The sequence below is a fragment of the Antechinus flavipes genome, chromosome 4 (assembly GCF_016432865.1).
Source record: "Antechinus flavipes isolate AdamAnt ecotype Samford, QLD, Australia chromosome 4, AdamAnt_v2, whole genome shotgun sequence".
NCBI classification, from domain to species: domain Eukaryota; kingdom Metazoa; phylum Chordata; class Mammalia; order Dasyuromorphia; family Dasyuridae; genus Antechinus; species Antechinus flavipes.
The window spans coordinates 128095673-128115263 of NC_067401.1; the positions used below are offsets into that span (position 1 = coordinate 128095673).

Genomic DNA, 19591 nt, shown 5'->3' on the forward strand with positions numbered 1-19591 from the left:
GAAAATGCCAAGCTGGTCATGAAGAGTTGGACACAATTGAAACAGCTGAAAAAGTCATCAAATAAGATCCATGATTCAGTTGGCTATCAATCATCCTATACTTTCCTCCTTACTGTCACAGCCCAGACTAATTTTTCTTGAGGTGTGAGTCATTTATAATTGTTCTATTTGTCACTTCCATTCCCACATGGTAGCCTCTCCCGGTCCTTTCAAATCCAGTTTCGTTTCACTTTAAGATCATGATGAAACAACAATTTAATTTGATTAAATAAAAGTTTGTTAAGAATCAAGACTGTATTAGCCACTTGTATAAGGAAAAATAATAATAAAAAACATTCCTCCCCCCCTTACTTAAAAACCCACTTTCAGGTTGGAGCTCACTTCCTCCTTCTTAATTCTGCCATACAGCCCAGAAATAGAGTATCTTGTAACAGACCTCACAGTAAAATAGTACACAGGAAGCTTACTCACCAGAGGTAGCAGACATTGGGATCGAGGAGGGCTATGGAAGCTTTCTGGGATTCTGAACACAACAGTCTAATCCATCTCCAAAGTCCAAATAACTCTGCTCCATGATCTGACTCATGCATCTATGACTCCCTATTACCTCTAAACTGAAAATAAGTGCTGCTCAACTGTTCCAGAGTTTAACACCTATGGATGCCACGGACTGTTGCAAACCTAACATTGGCAAGAGGAAGGGGACAGGTACGGCTGGATGCTTGCCTCAGCTGCCATTTCCTTTTTCACTCCTTTCTCTTTCCAACTTTCTATGTGGCGCCTGTGTTTGAATCATTTCCACAACCCAGCCAATGCAGATCATGCTGGCAATGAAGCCAATTAGACATTGTACTGGTCCTGGCATCCCTGTGAAATCATCATCCCTACACAGCGCTGTACCCCACACATTAAGAGATTGAACAAAGACTTAAAGCCCGAATAAAAGAAAAAATAAACATGTAATTATATGAAAACAGATGATCTCACACATTCTCCACTACTAAATCCAGATGCTATCTCTGGTCCCCTCTGCATTTCCCCAAGGCATTGCCCAAGCAGTAGCATTCAGTCATGTCACACATATATGGATGGGTTGGCAATGGTACAACCAATCATTTCACCAGCAATACTAAGTAAAGTGTGCCAAAGAAAGAGCAATAAAGAAGGCAGCACACCAGATAAAATGCTAAGATTGGAATCAGGAAAACTCATCTTCATGAGTTCAAATCCAGCCTCAGATACTAGTTGTATTACCCTGTTTGCCTCAGTTTCCTCATCTGTAAAGTGAACTGGAGAAGAAAATGGCAAATCGCACCAATATTTTTTGTCAAGAAAACCCCAAATGGGGTCATCAAGAGTCAAGCATTACCGAAAGTGACCCAACAAGTTATGTTTTCCTCCTTGATTAAATCATTAAAATTGCAAAGTTACTTCCCATTGTTACTCCCCCACCTAACACCTATACCTTTATGAGTTAGAGTAGTTGTTGCTTTAAAGATATTGATACTTTCTTCTAGATGGGGTTCAGAGGTTCGCTCCCTAAACACCAGAGTATAATAATAATAATAATAGCTAGTATTTATAGGTATTATAAACATCTTCACTGGAACCTAAGGGGACGTGCTATTATTTTCCATTTTACAGTTAGGGAAACTGAGGCAAACAATGATTAAATGACTTGCCAAAACTCACAAAGCTAGTCAGGTCTTCCTGACTCCAAACCCAGCATCCTATCCGTTCTATCACTGTAGCTATTTCAAAAGCTGGGAAGAACATTCTAATTCTCAGTTAGTAGGACACAATGGATAACTTAGACAAGAGAGACTGAATCAGTTGAATTAACTTGGGATGTCTACACTGCTTATATTTGTTCAATACCCTGTTACTATGGCTAAGAAACTATTCTTTCATTAACTCTTTAATGATCTATGAGTGTCTTATTTTGTTCCAATTTTGTGTTAGGCCCATGCCAGAGCAGAAAGAAATGTATTAAAAAGGAAGAGAAAAAATAATTTTAGGCCTAATAAACATTCTGGATAGAGTCATTTTATAAAGAATTTCTTTCTTCACTAATCTTTAACTCACAAGAATTTAGTCAGCCTATATTTAACATATATAGGACTGCTTGCCATCTGGGGGAGGGGGTGAAGGGAGGAAGGGGGAAAATCAGAACAGAAGTGAGTGCAAGAGATAATGGTGTAAAAAATTACCTTGCCATGGGTTCTGTCAATAAAAAGTTATAATTATTTAAAAAAAAGAATTTAGTCAGCCTAAGACAGACAGCCAGGATACACCCATTGATAATATAAGGTATTAGCATCTGCCAGGGTCTCCCCAATTGTCTTGCATGGTAACGTGTAGTAGAAAAATCACAAAGTGTAGGCGTAGGAGATCTTGGGTTTGTTGGGTTTTAATGGTATAACACAGACAAAGGATTCACCTACAAAGTGGAAATAATAGTGCTTATATTGCCAACTTCAAAGGTTGTTTTAGAGAAAGTAATTTTGGAGCTATATTAATATGAGCTCATTATACATCACTGTAAGCAAGGGTAAAAACATTTTATTCTTGTGGAGACAGAGAGATTGTCTGAAACTGTGGAAAGGATTCTGACAGTGGAGGAGATTCTTAGAGCCTGTAGTTCTCTGGAACCTAATTTGAAATAGAACATAGACTCAGAGCCGGACAAGACCATAAACTCAATTTAAGTTCAACTGCACAGAGGCAGCTAAGTGATATAGAGGTGTAACTAAGAAGAACTGAATTCAGATTTGACCTCGGATACTTCCTAGCTGTGTGACTCTGAGCAAATCCCTTAATCTATGTCACCAAAGTTTCCTCATTTATAAAATGGGAATAAGAACAGAGGCACCAAGTACTGGGAAACCAAATTAAAATTTAATTGGGAAAAAATTAACAAAATAAATAAAAATATATTAAACAAAATGCTTAAATTGGTTTAAAGGATTAAATCACAATATGGTTTAATATCTCCCATTTCTATTTGAATTTGATATCACTGAATAAAAGTATCTATCTCCCAGGGTTGTTGTTGAGAATCAAATGAGATTTTCATCAAATGTTATATGAATGCTGGCTATTATTATTCTAGTCCAATATTGTAAAATTTTACATATGGGGAATATGAGGAACAAGAAGTTAAATGAATTGTGCAAAACCACACAAGCAATTAAGTGGCATGTGAACTCAGGACTCCAAAATCAGGTCTGTCTCCACTATCCCAAATTAGCACTATTTAGTTGGTTCTGCTATTGGCCACACACTAAATTTTACAATGTGAAATTAATAGAGAGGAAATTGGGCACTGAATCCTGATTTACAAAATGTACAAAAAGTTTCCTTCACACACACACACACACACACACACAAATTTATATACACGGACAGATTTATTACTACTATACTTGGGGGAGGGGGAAGCACAGTGAGGATGGGGATGGGCAATCAGCCCTTGATGAAGGGAAGGTAGTGAGCAGACATCCAAGGCTTTGTCTTAGCTTGGACTCCCTCGAGTAGTTTCTACAAGGGCATCCATTCTATGCTGTCATAGTTACCATGCAAACTCAGAAGTTGTACAAAATATCACCACATGACAAATGCTGGCTCACCACTTCTGGTCCAGGTGCACATCCTCCATCCTGACACTGATAGATGTTCTATTGTTATTCTCAAAGTACAGTCTAGCATGACATTTTCTTCAGCCAACTTCTGTAACTTTACCCACACAATCCTCACACACAGTCTCCACTCAAGCATTCAGATATGTGCAATTTCTTCCCTTCTGATTGTATGTGTTTGGCTTATATTCAATAGTCCATTTTATTATTAATATTCTATGATATTACTTTGCTATTTAGAGGATTACATAAGTGAGGGTATTCCTTCCCATAAAGATCGCAATCACCACACCTTGAGAGATAGTTTTCATGAGTTGCTATGGCTTTAAAAAGAAAAAATTAACTAAGCCTTTGGACATGAACATGGTCTTGAGTTGACAAATATATAGTCCATTACTCATATCTTCCTAGGTCAATACCCTATAGTCATAACCTTCATGGACTTAGGATCACACCATTGTGAGAAGTCAAATTCGGTCTTTATTAGCTGATATTGATATATACAGCTAATATTGTACATAAGAATAACCTTTATTGTATGTTTAGTCTACTTTGAAGCAGTAATGAGAATCCAATGTTAAGGTTTTATTGGTCTGCAGAAATAATAGAATAAGCTTCGGAACTTTGGACTCTTTCCCCCAGAACCAGCTAGGCTCTGATAGAAGAACCTAACTCACCTGGAACCAGGCCTCTAGGTTACTTTTCATCCATTATTTCCAAACTATGTTTACCCCTTACCCTTTTGGGTTCCCTTTTGTGTGCTATCTTCTCCCTATTAGGATATAATTTCCATAATGGCAGAAACTTCCTTGCTTGCATGTATTGTTATTCCTAGTGCCTACCATAGTGCCTAGCTATATAATAAGTTATCCACCTATCTATATTATCTAACTACCTTTTTACCTATCTGTTTCTCTATCTACCTAGCTAACTAGCTGTCTAATTAAATACATATCAAAATATTTATCTATATCTTTTTACCTGTGTGCCTGAATATTTATTTACCTATCAATATATTTATGTACCCACCTGTTTGTCTATTTATCTACCTATCAATATATCTATCTTTATCATCTATCCATCTATTTATCTCTCTCTGCTTCCTGCCTATTTATCTACCTACCTATCAATATATCTATCTACCCATTATTTATTTGTCTTTCTATCCACCTATTTAACTACATATATATGTATGTATATATATATATATATTTATATTTATCATATGTAGATTTAGATATGATATATCTATATATCTGTCTGTTGATGAGATAGTCAGATTTTGATCAGTTAGAGAAACTGGCCAAGGCATGGCTTATTGGTTCTTTGGGAATCATTCTCTTTATATAGAGAAACTTTGAAGGCTTCTTGGATCCAAAAAAAATTTTCATAGTTATCTAATGGGAGCTGACAGTAGTCAATGAGGCATGTCCTTTCTGTTAGCTGATTACCAATGCAACATTCATTTCAACAAATGCAGACATTAAGTGCCTGCTATGTTATACTGGGGTTGCAAAGGCAAACAACAAAAATAAAACAAAAGTGTTCTGTGTTTAGAAATTCTCTTATTTAAGTGTGTATTTAATTTTTTTTAAACATTGTAATACATTAAAATACCACCACTCCTGCCTTCAAAGATTTATACTATACTAGGGGTCAGAATAGCTACAGCTTGTTCTAGTGGATAGAGATCTGTCCTTGAAGCAAAAAATAATAATAATGACAACAATAACTAACATTTACTGAGCACTTAAAAATTAAAAAAGCATTTTTCATTTGATTCCCAAAACAAACCTAAAAAGTAGATATTATTATTATCATTTTACAAATTAGGAAACTAAGTCTGGAACAGGGTAATTTACCCAGAATCACACAGGTGAATGATAGAGATCAGATTTGAACCCACATCCTCAGACTCCAAAGCCAGCATTCTTCCCACTGTATCATCTTGTCTGTTTTGACAGAGTTTGCTAGAGTCTGACCTGTGAGGAGAATCATGATAACTGGAGACTAATCATATCTATGAGAGCTACAGACAACAAAAGATTTTTCTTCCTTCAATCACTTCCCATCATAACTTTCTGATCACCTCTACTGTACTTATCTAACCAGGAACTTCTGGAAGAAAGCATCATCAAATGCTCCATCCCAGGGATGTTCTAATTTGAATATGGGGACCAATTTCTTATACAAGCTTTGCTTTACTTGTAACTCCCCCTGTCCTATATTGTAATGATTTCCTGCTAGATTTGGAATCAGAACCTTGGTTCAAATCCTGTCTCTTCTTCTTTCTTTATGACATTGGGCAAAGTCATTTAAATCTCTAGGTCTGTTAAATGAAGACATTGAACTAGATAGATTAGGATTTCTTCAAACTCAAAATCTATGATCCTTTAATCCTATGTATTTTTCAAATCCCTGTCTTTTGATCTATAACCTAAGAGAAAACCCCTTTCCTCTGTTCCTCTCTCCCTGTACCTTCATCCCTATCCATTGACATTCTAACCTCCCAATTCATCTTCTTCCTCAATTCTTGTGGCTACTATCTCTGCTCTAGATCAAACACCCAGAAGGGCATCACCCATAAGAATTCAATATCACCAGTAACTATTCCACATCCTAATGAAATTCACTTCTCTGAACCCAGTCTTCTGCCCTTCCCTCCCATTTTTCCTCACCAAATGAAAAAGAAAATCTTTATGACAAATATGCACAGCAAATAAAAAATTCCCCCATTGCCATGTCTTAAATATCTTATTCTGCATCTTAAGCCTATCACCTCCTTTTGAGGAAAAGGGGAGCATGCTTTATCACTGATTTTCAGAAGGATAGTTGGTCATTTCATTGACTAGAATATGTAGGTTTTTCAAAGTTATTTTCCTCTGATTCTGCTCACTATATTCTACATCAATTCATGCAAGTCTTCCCAAGATTCTCTGAAACTGTCCCTTTCATTATTTTATACTTTTTAGATCCCATAATTTGTTCAGCCCTTCCCTAATCAATGGACACAATCTTGATTTCCAGTGCTTTGCCACTACAAAGAGAGCTACCATAACAGTAGCAATCTGTATCTTTTCTTCATATTCTGCTCTCTTTGGGGAACCGCTGAGCTATTCCTCATGAACCTGCTCACATTATGTTCTCTAATCATAGGTTCATAGATTAAAAGCTCTTTCAGAGGTCAAATCTTTCCAAGTTATCTATAGCCTTCTCTTCTTTCTAGGTTCATTCCTCAACTCTTTGACCAACCATTTTAACAAGATACCTTCCCAATGTTAGCAACCAGCTTGGTCAGGCAATTCCATCTGCCATACTGTCTAGTGGTTCTTCTAGGATTCATGGGTACTCCTAATTAGAGCTAGTGGTTTTTTAGATCTCACCCTATTTTAGAGCTATGGCTTATCTCTAACAGGATAAAATAAAGCTGGGGTAGACAGGCCTTGGAGATTAGACAAAACCAGTGGAGTTAGTCAAGAAAGCACAATGTGGATGAGGAAGAAAACTATTAGAATTATAGAATCTGAGTTCAAAACTTGGTTTACTATTATCTGTTATGACCTTGACACAAGTTTTTTATTTATTTTTCTCTCTGGTTCTCAGTTTCTTCATCCATAAACTGAAGTGGGTGGATTAGATGGTCTTTCCTGTCTCTCAATTTATGATCCTGTCATTATATAGTCTCAGCAACAAAGAACATAAGAAAGTTAAAGCACTTAAATGATTAACATTAGCTGGGTCAGGCAATGAGATACAAGGAGATGCCCCAGCTACTGTTAAGTCATTTTTCCATCATGTTTGACTCTCTGTGACCTGTTTGGGGTTTTCTTGGCAGAAATAACTGAAATAAATTATACGTCATTTCCTTCTTCAACTCATTTTACAAATGAAGAAACTAGGGCAAATAGGATTAAGTGATTTGCTCAAGATCATGCAACTAAGTGACTGAAGCCTGATTTGAATTCATGAAGTTCAGTCTTCTTGATTCCAGGCCCAGCACTCAATCCACTGTGCCACCTAAATATCCAGCAAGTAAACACTATCTGGAAGGAGCAGAGTCCAACAGGGAAGCTATTGATAAAAGCCTTTATCAAGGCCTGACAGTGGATGACCAACCTTTTTGAGTGTTTAATTGTCAGGATTTAGCCTTGGAAGTCTGAGGAGCAGTCCCTGGAAGAACCAGGGAAATAAAGGCAAAGCCTTCTACATCAGAGAAACTGAAGTTTGAGTCTAGGAAGGAATTCAGACAAAGGGGAAAATAAAGACAGAAACCAATTATAGGTTCATGAGATATGGAGCTGGAATAGACCTTAGAAAATCATACTACTCCATTTCTTTCTAGATGAAGAAATGACTTGAGGGGCTCCATAAACTGTCCATGCTCATATAAGTAGTATGAGCCACAATTTGAATCCAGGTACTAACCCTGCTATCATCCACTACATCTCTAGGATGGGGATACAAGACATGTATTTGGATATGATCAGAGATATATTGTAACCCAGAAGAAAGTTTCCCTGGAGCCCTCAACTTTCTCCACTTTTTAAACACAAATTTTCCTGTGAGCAATAATTCACCATTAGATGTGTTTCTTTATGATTGTTATCCCTTAGAGGTTTTGGAGTAACAGAAAAAAACAAGATAGGGCCTAGTTACTAAAACCATAGTTCAAGGTCAAAGTTGAGCCATGGCAAAGTATCACATGGTACTACACTGCTAAGCTATAGTCCATTATGTTTCCCTGCATAGTCCCAGTGTGTGAGACTAACCAAATTGCTTCTATACTTCCTGCTCTTGCTTGAAGAACCCCCAAGATCAGTGAACATGTTTACTTTCCAACATTAATTCTAACAAGGGGGATCAATTTTAATACTCCCCATCTTGACAAAGCTTTTGTGAACAAAAGATTTTGTGAAGAAAAACCGTTTAACAGTCTGAACAATGACAAGTATCTGGAATTTTTAAAGATCTCCCTTTCCAGACCTGTATGTGCAAGAATGTTTGTGGCAGCCCTCTTTGTAGTGGCCATAAACTGGAAACTGAGTGGATGCCAATCAAGTAGAGAATGGCTAAATAAATTGTGGTATATGAATAATATGGAATATTATTGACCAGCAGGATGATTTCAGAAAAGCCTAGAGAGACTTACATGAACTGATGCTGAGTGAAATGAGCAGGACCAGGAGTTCATTATATATTTCAACAACAATACTATATAATGATCAATTCTGATGAATGTGGCCCTCTTCAACAATGAGATGAAACAAATCAGTTCCAATAGAGCAGTAATGAATTGAACCAGCTACACCCAGGGAAAGAACTCTGGGAGATGACTATGAACCACTACATAGAATTCCCAATCCTTCTGTTTTTGTCTGCCTGCATTTTTTATTTCCTTCACAGGCTAATTGTACACTATTTCAAAGTCCAATTCCTTTTATACAGCAAAATAACCATTTGGACATGTATACTTATTTTGTATTTAATTTATACTTTAACATATTTAACATGTGTTGGTCAACCTGCCATCTGGGGGAAGGGGTGGAGGGAAGGAGGGGAAAAGTTGGAACAAAAGGTTTTGCAATTATCAACGCTGAAAAATTACCCATGCATATATCTTGTAAGTAAAAAGCTATAATAAAAAAAATTAAAAAATAAAAAAAGATCTCCCTTTCCCTGAGGAAAAAGAAACTCCTTGGAGTGAGTTTAAAAGACTACTTTCTACAAAGGAAGAAAGGGAGGAATAATAAATGAAAAACATCAAGTGCTTTACTGACACCCATGAAATATAAAAAGATCTAGAGAAAGTTTCTCAGTACCTTTGGTGGGACTCCTCTTGTAGAAGAAGGGCTTTGTAAGAGAATATAGACAACAATGACAGACTGATACTCTTATCAAGGGTTGAAGTGTTAAAGTTATGAGTATGAAGATCTGGGTCACAAAAGAGTGAACTGTCATTCATTCCCAGTTCTTAGAAGCCCATTGCTGACAACTTTATCTCTCAGATTAAAGACTAATTCTTAAGCCTGGCATTTGAGACCTTACACAGCCTGGCTCTGCTCTATCTTTCCAGACTTATAGCACATTAACTGTCTCCTTCAATACCGTACATAGCAGCAAAATTGAACTTCTGTTGTTCCCTAAAATTCGTATATCACAATATTACAATATGCCCCTATGAGAACATATGTACACTCTGTCTATACTACAAATGATTTCCAAACACCCATCCAGTCTTTCTCACTTTTGACTCTCAAAATCTCTATTCCTTCAGTTCAATTGTCACTTTTTCTGTGAAAGTGTTTACTCTGATATTTTCTCCATCCTCAGATATTTTTTAGGGCATTTAATCAGAACTTCCTCTGTCCCTTTCACTTTCTATCCTATATTATCATTCTTATCTCTGTTCATGTTACATCCCTCCTTTCAATTGTAAGCTCTTTGAAGCTAGGATTCGTTTTATGCATATATTTACATCTCCAGAATTTGCCAAAGTGCCTTGCAAATAGGAAACAATGAACATCTATTGAAATAAATTTAACTAAAATTGCATTTTTCAGATCATCCTATTTTTCACATAATTGCATGATGAAAGTTTTTGGCCTTGTTTTTTCCCCCCTAGATGATGCATACTTGCTACAGGGGCTTAATATAGAAGAACTGTATCCCGAGACTTCTAGCTTCATTACCTATGATGGGTCGATGACTATCCCACCCTGTTATGAGACAGCAAGTTGGATAATAATGAACAAACCAGTCTACATAACCAGGATGCAGGTGAGTAGCTCTGTGGTCTCTGGGAAGGAGATGATTTGGTAGGAATATTGTCCCAGCTCTTTAAAGTGATGTGAATTTAAAATGCTTTCATCATTTTGCCCTAGAGAAGAACAGAATAGCACCATTAGAGTCTAAGAGCATCTGCCTATGTGCTGGAAAGGGAGTATAAGTTTGGAGAAGAACACTGAAGAACAATACCTGGATTCCAACTCTAGCCCAGCCACTTTGTGACTTTATAAATTGAATAAATCACTTTGCCGCTTTGAGACTGTTTATCACCTTCCTTGACATAAGGACTCAAGTAGATCAGGTTTAAAGATCCTTCCAGATGGAACATCCTATAATTCTGTGTTTCTAAATGTAATATGGACCCCATATCTGAGGGCATCTATATGCATTCCCCCACGGTTCTCCATTCCCTCAGATACTTGGGGGGGGTGTATTTCTCAGTCTTTCAACTCTGCCATTGGCTCTCCAGTCAATAGTCTCCCTGTTATTTTTATGTCAGTCCCTTTTGACCAATTACATCAGATTAATTTTTACAAAGGAAGATTTATTTCAAAGCTATAGCTAGAAAAATGGGCATTTTGCAAACACTTCCCTCCAATGCTTGGAGCATTGTTCTGGGGAGCAAAGTTCTCCTCATTCCACCTTAGTTTCTAGGAAAGAGAATGAAATTAAGTTCACAGCTTTAACTCAGTTCCTATATTGCACAAGTTCCACCAGATTTAAGCCCAAAACCCCAGTGGATTAACTTCTAGGACTATTGCTCCTCAAACGTTGCCTGCTGGACTGACTATAATATCTGATCTGGAATCCTAGGTATCAAGAGCCCCATGGTTTAGGTTTTTAGATTAGGTCTCGCACTGCCCCTCAAAATGTAAAGGACAAACAGAACAGACTAAAGCCCTAAGACTAAAAGGAGGAGAAAATGCCCAACAAGTATTATCAATGTTCCCCATGGTAAGGTATCACCTGCTATGAATAAAGGAGTATTCCAACCCTAAGGCTGGAATATGTCAGAAGAAAACAACTATGAATATGGTCAGGTGGGTTTGAAAATGCAGACATTTCTGGCCAACCAACTAATGGGGAAAATACCCAGCAACATGATGGATAGTTCAACATGGACATGTACCACCTAGCTGCCTCCGTGCAGGAGATATAATTGGACAGGTAGGATAATTGAATTCATTGCAGGGGAATTTTTGCCACCATCCTCACTTTTTAAATTTGCAGTGATGGATATTTCATAGTGGATCATTCATAGGACTTCTTCCCTGACTCCACTAATGCCGGGTATCAGGATGGTGTATGTGTGACTGGCTACTTGCTTTCTCACAGATGCACTCCTTACGACTGCTCAGCCAGAATCAGCCCTCTCAGATCTTTCTGAGCATGAGTGACAACTTCCGGCCTGTTCAGCCACTCAACAACCGCTGCATCCGCACCAACATCAACTTTAGTTTACAGGGGAAGGACTGTCCAAATAACAGAGCCCAGAAGCTACAATATAGAGGTGAGCACAATTGCCCAGGAGATCCCCAGGACTCGACCTGTTTTGTCTTGTCCTGTCTGTACTATCCTATAACATGGCCCTGTGTTATTGTTAACCATTAACCAGTTTAGAGAACAATCCTTGGTAAAATGGCTTAGGAGATGCTCTAGTATCTGCAGAACAATATTAAAGCTATATAGTTAAGAAAGGATAAAGTCTAGGGATATAAGTACTTCATCAATAATCTGGGATCAATAGACATTTCCTAGCAATGCAGCCTCCTTACTGCTCCCTCCCTAATACAAAAAAAAACAAATTTTCCACCCCTCTCCAGCCTGAGTCACCAAATACAGAACTTCCCTCAGGGGATGCCCACCCAGAATTCACGTAAAGGGAAATTTGAAGCCACAGAAATTTCCAAAGAGTGTTTGCTAATATGTAGAGGGTCAGCCATCCACAGCAGTGAGAGAATGCAGGAATTAGGTCCTTCAGTGGTTCCATGATCTCATGAAGATGGTGACTCATTCCATCATGGTGACAGATTGCAACTCATCCATTCCATCTCCTCTTATGGGATTTTTATCCACGGATTTTTCATAAATCCTTTATAGAGACTTGACTGATGTGTTATACACCTTCCTCTGGATCTTTTAATGTATCATGGACTTTTGTTTAAGAGGGAGTGGATAGAGAGTCAGCCTTGAAATTGAGAAAACCTGGATTCAAATCTCTAACACCTATTGGAGGTGTGACCTCAGGCAAGGCACTTACTCTTGCTAAACCTTAGGCAGCTCTCTAGGACTATTAGCTGCAATAGTAGGGGAAGTTTTTTCACTGTAACTTCTCTGGGTAAATGAAATCTCAAGTCTAGTTCATTTGAAAAATAGTAGTATCAAATACAATGTTGTTTAGTCAGTTAGTCGGATCTGACTCTTCTTGATCCCACTTGAGGTTTCTTGTCAAAGATACTAGAGTAATCCTAGGAGGTCTATATGAACTGATGCAAAGTGAAGCAAATAGGACCAAGAGATCATTGTACGCAGTAATATTTTAATGATGATCAACTTGAAAAGACTTAGCTAATCTAATCAATACACCAATTCAAGACAATTCTAAAGGACTCAAGATGAATAATTCTATTTATCTCCAGAGAGAGAATTGATGAACTCTGAGTGCAAAAAATTTTGTCATTTTATTTTTCTTGCTTTTTTCTTTTCCTGTCTTTCTATTTTTGCAACATGGCTAATAAAGAACTATGCTTTGAATGAGTTCACCTGTATAATTGATATCATATTGCTTGCCTTGCCAATGGGTGGAGAGGGACCAGAGGGAGAGAATTTAGAAATATTCTTAAATGAATGCTAAAAATAACTAAATTTTGTGAAAATTAAAAAAAAAATACTGGAATGGTTTGCCATTTCCTCCTCCAGCTCATTTTACAGATGAGGAAATTGAAGAAAACGGGGGAAGTGATTTGCCCAGTTAATGTCTGAGACCAGATTTGGCTTTGGATTCTCCTGACTCCAGGCCTGGAACTCTGTCTACTATACCATCTAACTGGCTCTGTAACAACAACAAATTGGTCCACAAAAATCCTCTACTGATTCCTCATTGTGACATGTAGCTGAGCGTAGGTCCTCAGAAGTGAAGCAGGAAAAAAATCAACTATACTAGATATAGCTAACATGAAAAGGCTTCATGTTCAGATCTACTGAAAGATTATATTTCTGTCTTCTGAAGGCCCACCTATTAGTAGGACTCAATAGCAAGCCAGTTACAGGATAGGAAAATTTTGGGCCACAGCAATTTCCAAAGGGTATTTGCTAACTTGTAGAAGGGTCGGACAGCCACAATGATGAGAGAAAACCCACAAAGTCAATTAGTAAGGAATTATTAAGTACTATTTATCAAGAACTGAGCTGAGGATACAAAAAAAGGGAAAAAGGAATTCATATTCTAAAGGAAGAGGCAATATGCAACCAACTCCGTACACAAAATATACACAGGTTAAATTAAGAATAATTCCTTTTTTTCAAAATCTTTTACATTCACTTTTTTACAATTTTGAGTTCTGAATTCTTACCCTCACTCCAGTCAACTACCCTGCTCATTAAGAAGGCAAGCAATATATCAATTATACATGAGAAGTGATGCAAAACATATTTCCATGTTAGCCATGTTTTGAAAACAAATTAGGAAAAAAACAAGAAAATGAAACAAGCAAACTTCAATCTTTAATCAGGATTCATCAGATCTCTCTCCAGAGAGCATTTTTTATTGAGAGTCCTTTGGGATTGTTGGATCATTGTATTACTCGGAGTAGTTAAGTGTTTTACAGTTGATCATAATCATAATATTGCTTTTACTGTGTACAATGTTCTCCTGGTTCTCCTCACTACTTTGTATCAGTTCACATAAGATTTCCCAGATCTTCCTAAAATTACCTTTCTCATCATGTCTTAAAAGAACAACAGTATTCCATTATGATCATATACTACTATTAGTTCAGCCATTTCCCAAATTGAGGGGCATCCCCTCAATTTCCAATTCTTTGAATAAAAGGTAATTCCAAAGGGCTTATCTGACTAGCAGTATGCAATGGGGAGGAAATAGGAAAGGTGTCCTGCAGAAAGCAGGAGTTAAGATGAGTCTTGAGGGAAGACAGGGAAGACAGAAACAGAGATAAAGAGAACATTCCAGACATGGGGGACAGCTAGTGCAAATACAAAGATACAAAGACATAATGTCATGCAGGATACTCATCTAAGAACATTCATTAGTGGGATACCAAGAGACCATAGATCACCAGCTCAATAGATACAAGCACAAATCTTTAAAGTATTTATATATCAATACACTATTTGGGCTGGTTCATCCATTGTCCCTCACTTCTACTGCATGAATTAGATATAATGATAATATCTATAGTACTTATGTAGCATTTTGTGTGCATGTGCATGTATGCATGTATACATATAAACATATGTGTTATATGTGTTTATGTTCTTATTAGCATTCCCATTTTACATTTGGGGAAACTGAATCTCAGAGAAGTGAAATTAAAATAACTACTCTGTTCTTTCCCCCCCTTTTAGTAAACGAATGGCTGCTCAAATGAACAAACCAAGCCCAGATGAATTCCATCTCAGTGAAATGCTACAACTGTGAATTGACGTAACCTAGAATGCCCCCCTTTCCTTCCTTTTTCCCTTCTCCTTCCCTGCCCCAAGCTTCATTCATCCTCTGGACTGGTCCTTCCTACATGACAGTAGCTACAAGTCTGTAGCCCAGGAAAGACTCAGACCCACATAGATACACACCCGCATACATAAATCAGACACACACAAAAGCTGCCATGATGGGAAGTCAAGTTATTTTTTAAAAAATAAAAAAGGTAATTCATAAGAGATCTGTCTTAGAAGATAATAACTTCAGTAAATGTGATTACAATTTTGATACCTTTTTCCTGAACTAACGAAACTACGCGGTGAGACTTTTCAGCCTTTGTACATATGAAATCTTCCCCCAAAAAAAAGAGAAAAAGAGAGAAGAAACATATGGCTTCTCCAGCATCAGATGGACTTTGCTCTATGTATCAAGTAACCCCCGGAAAGCTGCCCTGGCATCCTCTCCCTAAGGGTGACTGGCAAGTCAGGACAAAGAAGGTGGTTGATGAAACCAATTTCTAGGTTATAATCCTTCTGTTTATTTACTTTAAAAAAAAGTTTTAACAGACAAATGTTGAGCGATACGCATTGTAAATATAACACTGCAGACTATAAAGAAATTGAATTCTTTCCCTCTTTGTCACATATCTGTAGTAGGATTTGCCAAGATCAGAACTGATTCATTTTCTGTTCCTTGTTTTCCAAAGGTCATTCATTGTGTTTGGTTACTGTTAACAACTCAATAAATGTGTTTAACAAATTAATATAGTTCCTTGGTTTGCTTTATTCTTTATCCTGGGATGAGCCTGCAGTTCTAGCCAGACTTCTATTCTCATTTTTTCATCTCTTTCTTGTTTTTCAAGTCAATTCAACAGACAATTTATACAAAAAGCTGTATTGAGTTAACTTCAATCAGAAATGCATTGGCTGAGTGCAGATAAAAATATAGTCAGTTCAACTATATAATCCATCATTAATGAGAGTTAAACATCAGACTAAGAAGGCAAGTAGGTTTCTTTTGTTTTAAACTGCAATTCCACTATGTTTTGGGAAAGCCCACACTTGACTATATATATAAAAGTCAATGTAAACTCATTCCCAGAATTAGTTACTTTACCCCTTATTGAAAAGTCTTACCTGTTTAGTTATTGAAAGAAACAACATAGGAAACTCTATAGGCAAATCCAGTTACTTTACTTTCTCTTTATCTGTCTTGATTTTTCAAAATGAAGGTAAGCAGAGAAACAATGTCTACATAAGATTGGAGGTAGTTGAAAAATCCAATCAAACACTTAGAAATGCCAAATATTCAGTTCACAGAATATAGTAACTTAAAAGAGAACTCAGAGATCCAATCTCATTAAATTGCAGATGGGAAAATTGAGGTCCAGTGGGAGACCAGATCAGGTCTTCTGCCAGGGTTCATTTCACTATATCCTGCTATGTCTAATCCAACTCAGTAACAATTTTTAAGCACCTACTCTGTCCAAAGCAGAAAATACAAACACAAAAATGAAACCCAGACACTCTGCTCCAGGAATTTATACCTGAAAGACCAATCAGTTTAAAAGCAAAGAGAAACTCAGGTCTCCAACATGACCCTATTAGATCAAGGAATTTCATCTTATCCAAAGGTAAGTAACTAGATGGAACTAATTATATGATCAAAAGGAATAGAGAAATCCAAGTCATCTTTTGAGCAAAACTAACCCCAAGATGCCTTAGTTTGCTGACCTGTAAAATGGGACCACTACCATATTGTCCTCAAGCTATAGTCTGGGTAGAGACTTATAAAGGAGATATGAAACAAAAGATGTGAGTTTTAAAGGTTACTTGGCAAAATGCATAAGTTGCTGAACTCAGTCAAAAGGTCCCAAGTTCAAATCCCAACTCTATTACTTACAAACTATGTGACCTTAGGCAAGTGATTGAAATCTCAGTTTCTCCATCAGTAAAATCAGTAAAGAAGATAATCTCTAGGCCCCTTCCAGCTCTAGAGTTATGATTTTCTATTATCATGATTTTGCCTCTGCCCAGCCATATGACCATAGAAATATTTGTTCCTTTCTATGGCTTTCATTCCCCTCTCTAATATAAGGAGATTGGACAAAGATTGTGAAGGTTCTATCTAACATGAGAATCCTATGAGTAAAGAATTTCAATGAGACTTTTTAAAAAGTCTTTTAAAAAGACTTTTTAAAAAGTCTTTTCATCTCTTGTTTGTATATTACCTTCCTTTCTCTTCTCCCTCCCCTCCCCTAAAATCCATCCTTTCTGGCAAAAAAAAATAAAGAGGAAAAAAAGCAATTCAACAAAATTAGTCATAAAATACACCAACCAAATCTGACAGTAGATTCAATGTTTCATACCTCTGCCAAAAAAAAAAAAGAGAGAAATGTACATTCTCTCAATTCTTTTGGGGGGGACATCTAGTTATTTTAAGAGTTTAGTCATCTTAATGACTAATTCAGAGATATCTTTTTAAGGGGAGGGGCTGTTATTTTCATATATATTCTTATTGTCATTGTGTTTATTTTCAAAATCTTGTTTACTTCACTGTATACAGTTCTTGTTTGTGATATTCCCTAGTGTTAGCATTGTACTGATGTAGACCACAGTACTCAGTAAATTTTAATTTTAATGCTTCTCTGAATTCTTCATAGACATTTCTTACTGTTCCATAATATTCCTTTAAATTCATATACCATTTTGTTTTACCATGTCCTAAAAATTTCAGATGATTGAAGTGCCATTTTTCTTGTAATTGTTTGGTCATTTTGGTCACATGGCTCTTCATGACCCCATTTGTGGTTTTCTTGATAAAGAAAGACAAGAGTGGGTTTGCCACTTTCTTCTCCAGCTCATTTTACGGGGGAGAAGATTGAGGCAAACAGGATTAAAGGACTTGCCCAACTTCAAGCAGCTGATAAGGCCAAGCAACACCTCATTCTAAATAAACATGTGACAAATTCACAATGGCCATTCTCTTTGGTAAAACACAGGTTTATTTAGGGGAATAGGTTACAGACAAAATGAAGAAGTAAAATGGGAACCAGGAGTGGTAAATATGAAATAAAGTTGGGAGAGCATATAATTACCAAGAAAAAAGTCAAATTCCTCAGGAGAATCATAATTAACCAAGATAAAGGAAATATTCCCTGAGTAGGAATAAGTCATTAACTGTTAGATTAGACTGGCCAGAATTATCTAGAGTACAGAGAAAGGCACCATTAAAGGGAGAGAAGGGAAAGAGAGAAATGGGAGTATAAAAAGAGAGAGAAATGGAAAGAGGAATGGAAGGAGGGAAGAAAGAGATGGAGGAGGAAGAGAGGGAGGGAGAGAAGGAAGGAGAGACAGAGACAAAGAGAGACAGAAAGAGACAGAGACAGAGAGTGAAAACACATTCAGTGGGCTTAGTCCTGAAAAGAACTTAGCGATGATTTTCATCATAAGTAGATATTTTATAAGGGAAATATAGGCTTGGGTTTCTCAGGAAGACCAGAGAAATAAAGATGGGAACTCAGAAGGAGTGGTCAGGAGCCAGGTGGCAGACCAGGTCCCAGCCCTACCTAAAGATAAGCTAATCAATATTTCAAAAGATTGTTTGAAGAGAGTCTGTTTATAGAGTTCCTAACAATTAGGATAGTCTGGGAAAGCTAAATTTCCATCAAGGTTGTTTCAAAGATTCTTGTAAACGTCTTTAAAGATGCTAACTAGATTAGAGAGAGGATGGATAAATTAACAAAAGACTCCGACTTCACATCCTATACAAACAAAATTTGGGCTTCTTCCTGACAAGGAAAGAGAATAAGTCACATCAAAGCTAGTGTCTGAGGCCACATTTGAACTCAGATCTTTCTGACTTCAAACTCTAAGCTCTACTTACTGTACCACCTAGATTCCCCTTGTTATGGTACTTTATTCCAAATTTCCACAAGACACTAAAGCAGTGTGTCTGTGACCTAGGTAATAGAAGCCCATCTGGATAAACAGTGACAGCTGTCAATTACTTAGAGTAAGATGTGCCAGAGATCCCTGCCAGCCTTGGGATGGATGGACATGACTGAGCTACATCTCTCCAAAAAAACAGTAAAGAAGCACAGTGCTCCCCTTAGCTTTCTTCTTCCTCTCGCATCCTCAGAGCAAGATTGGTTCTTGTTTAGTTCTCCCACTACAGTAGTCTGGTTACTATGGTGACATCAGACCAGACTCAGCAAGGACCACAAAGTCACTTAGATAAAGTGAGTCTATTTGGAAAGTGACAAGGAACCACAGGAAGCTGGAAAGGTGTTTGGGCAGGACAGGAGTGCTTAGCCACAGGGAACAGATGCCTAATTAATGAAGACATGTCAATTGTCTTGAATTAAAATTTACTGAGTACCTGTGGTCTACATCAGTACAATGCTAAGACTAGGGAGTATCACAAACAATTGTTGGGGTAGGGGACAAAGGCAACAAAGGAACATGTCTTTAATGTTATTCACTTCAATGTTATTAGAGTAGTTTTCAAC

At 37.2% G+C, this 19591-nt stretch overlaps 1 protein-coding gene across 1 annotated transcript in view; it reads left to right on the forward strand.

Annotated features, from left to right (window-relative positions):
* The window catches only part of CA10 (carbonic anhydrase 10), a 657942-nt gene extending 642098 nt beyond the window's left edge, over window positions 1-15844 (forward strand). The window contains exons 7-9 of the mRNA XM_051994265.1: window positions 10261-10415; window positions 11760-11934; window positions 15009-15844. Of these exons, the coding sequence (XP_051850225.1) occupies window positions 10261-10415; window positions 11760-11934; window positions 15009-15031 (353 nt within the window). The 3' untranslated portion in view covers window positions 15032-15844. The remainder of the gene's footprint in view (window positions 1-10260; window positions 10416-11759; window positions 11935-15008) is intronic.
* The last annotated feature ends 3747 nt before the right edge of the window (window positions 15845-19591 follow it).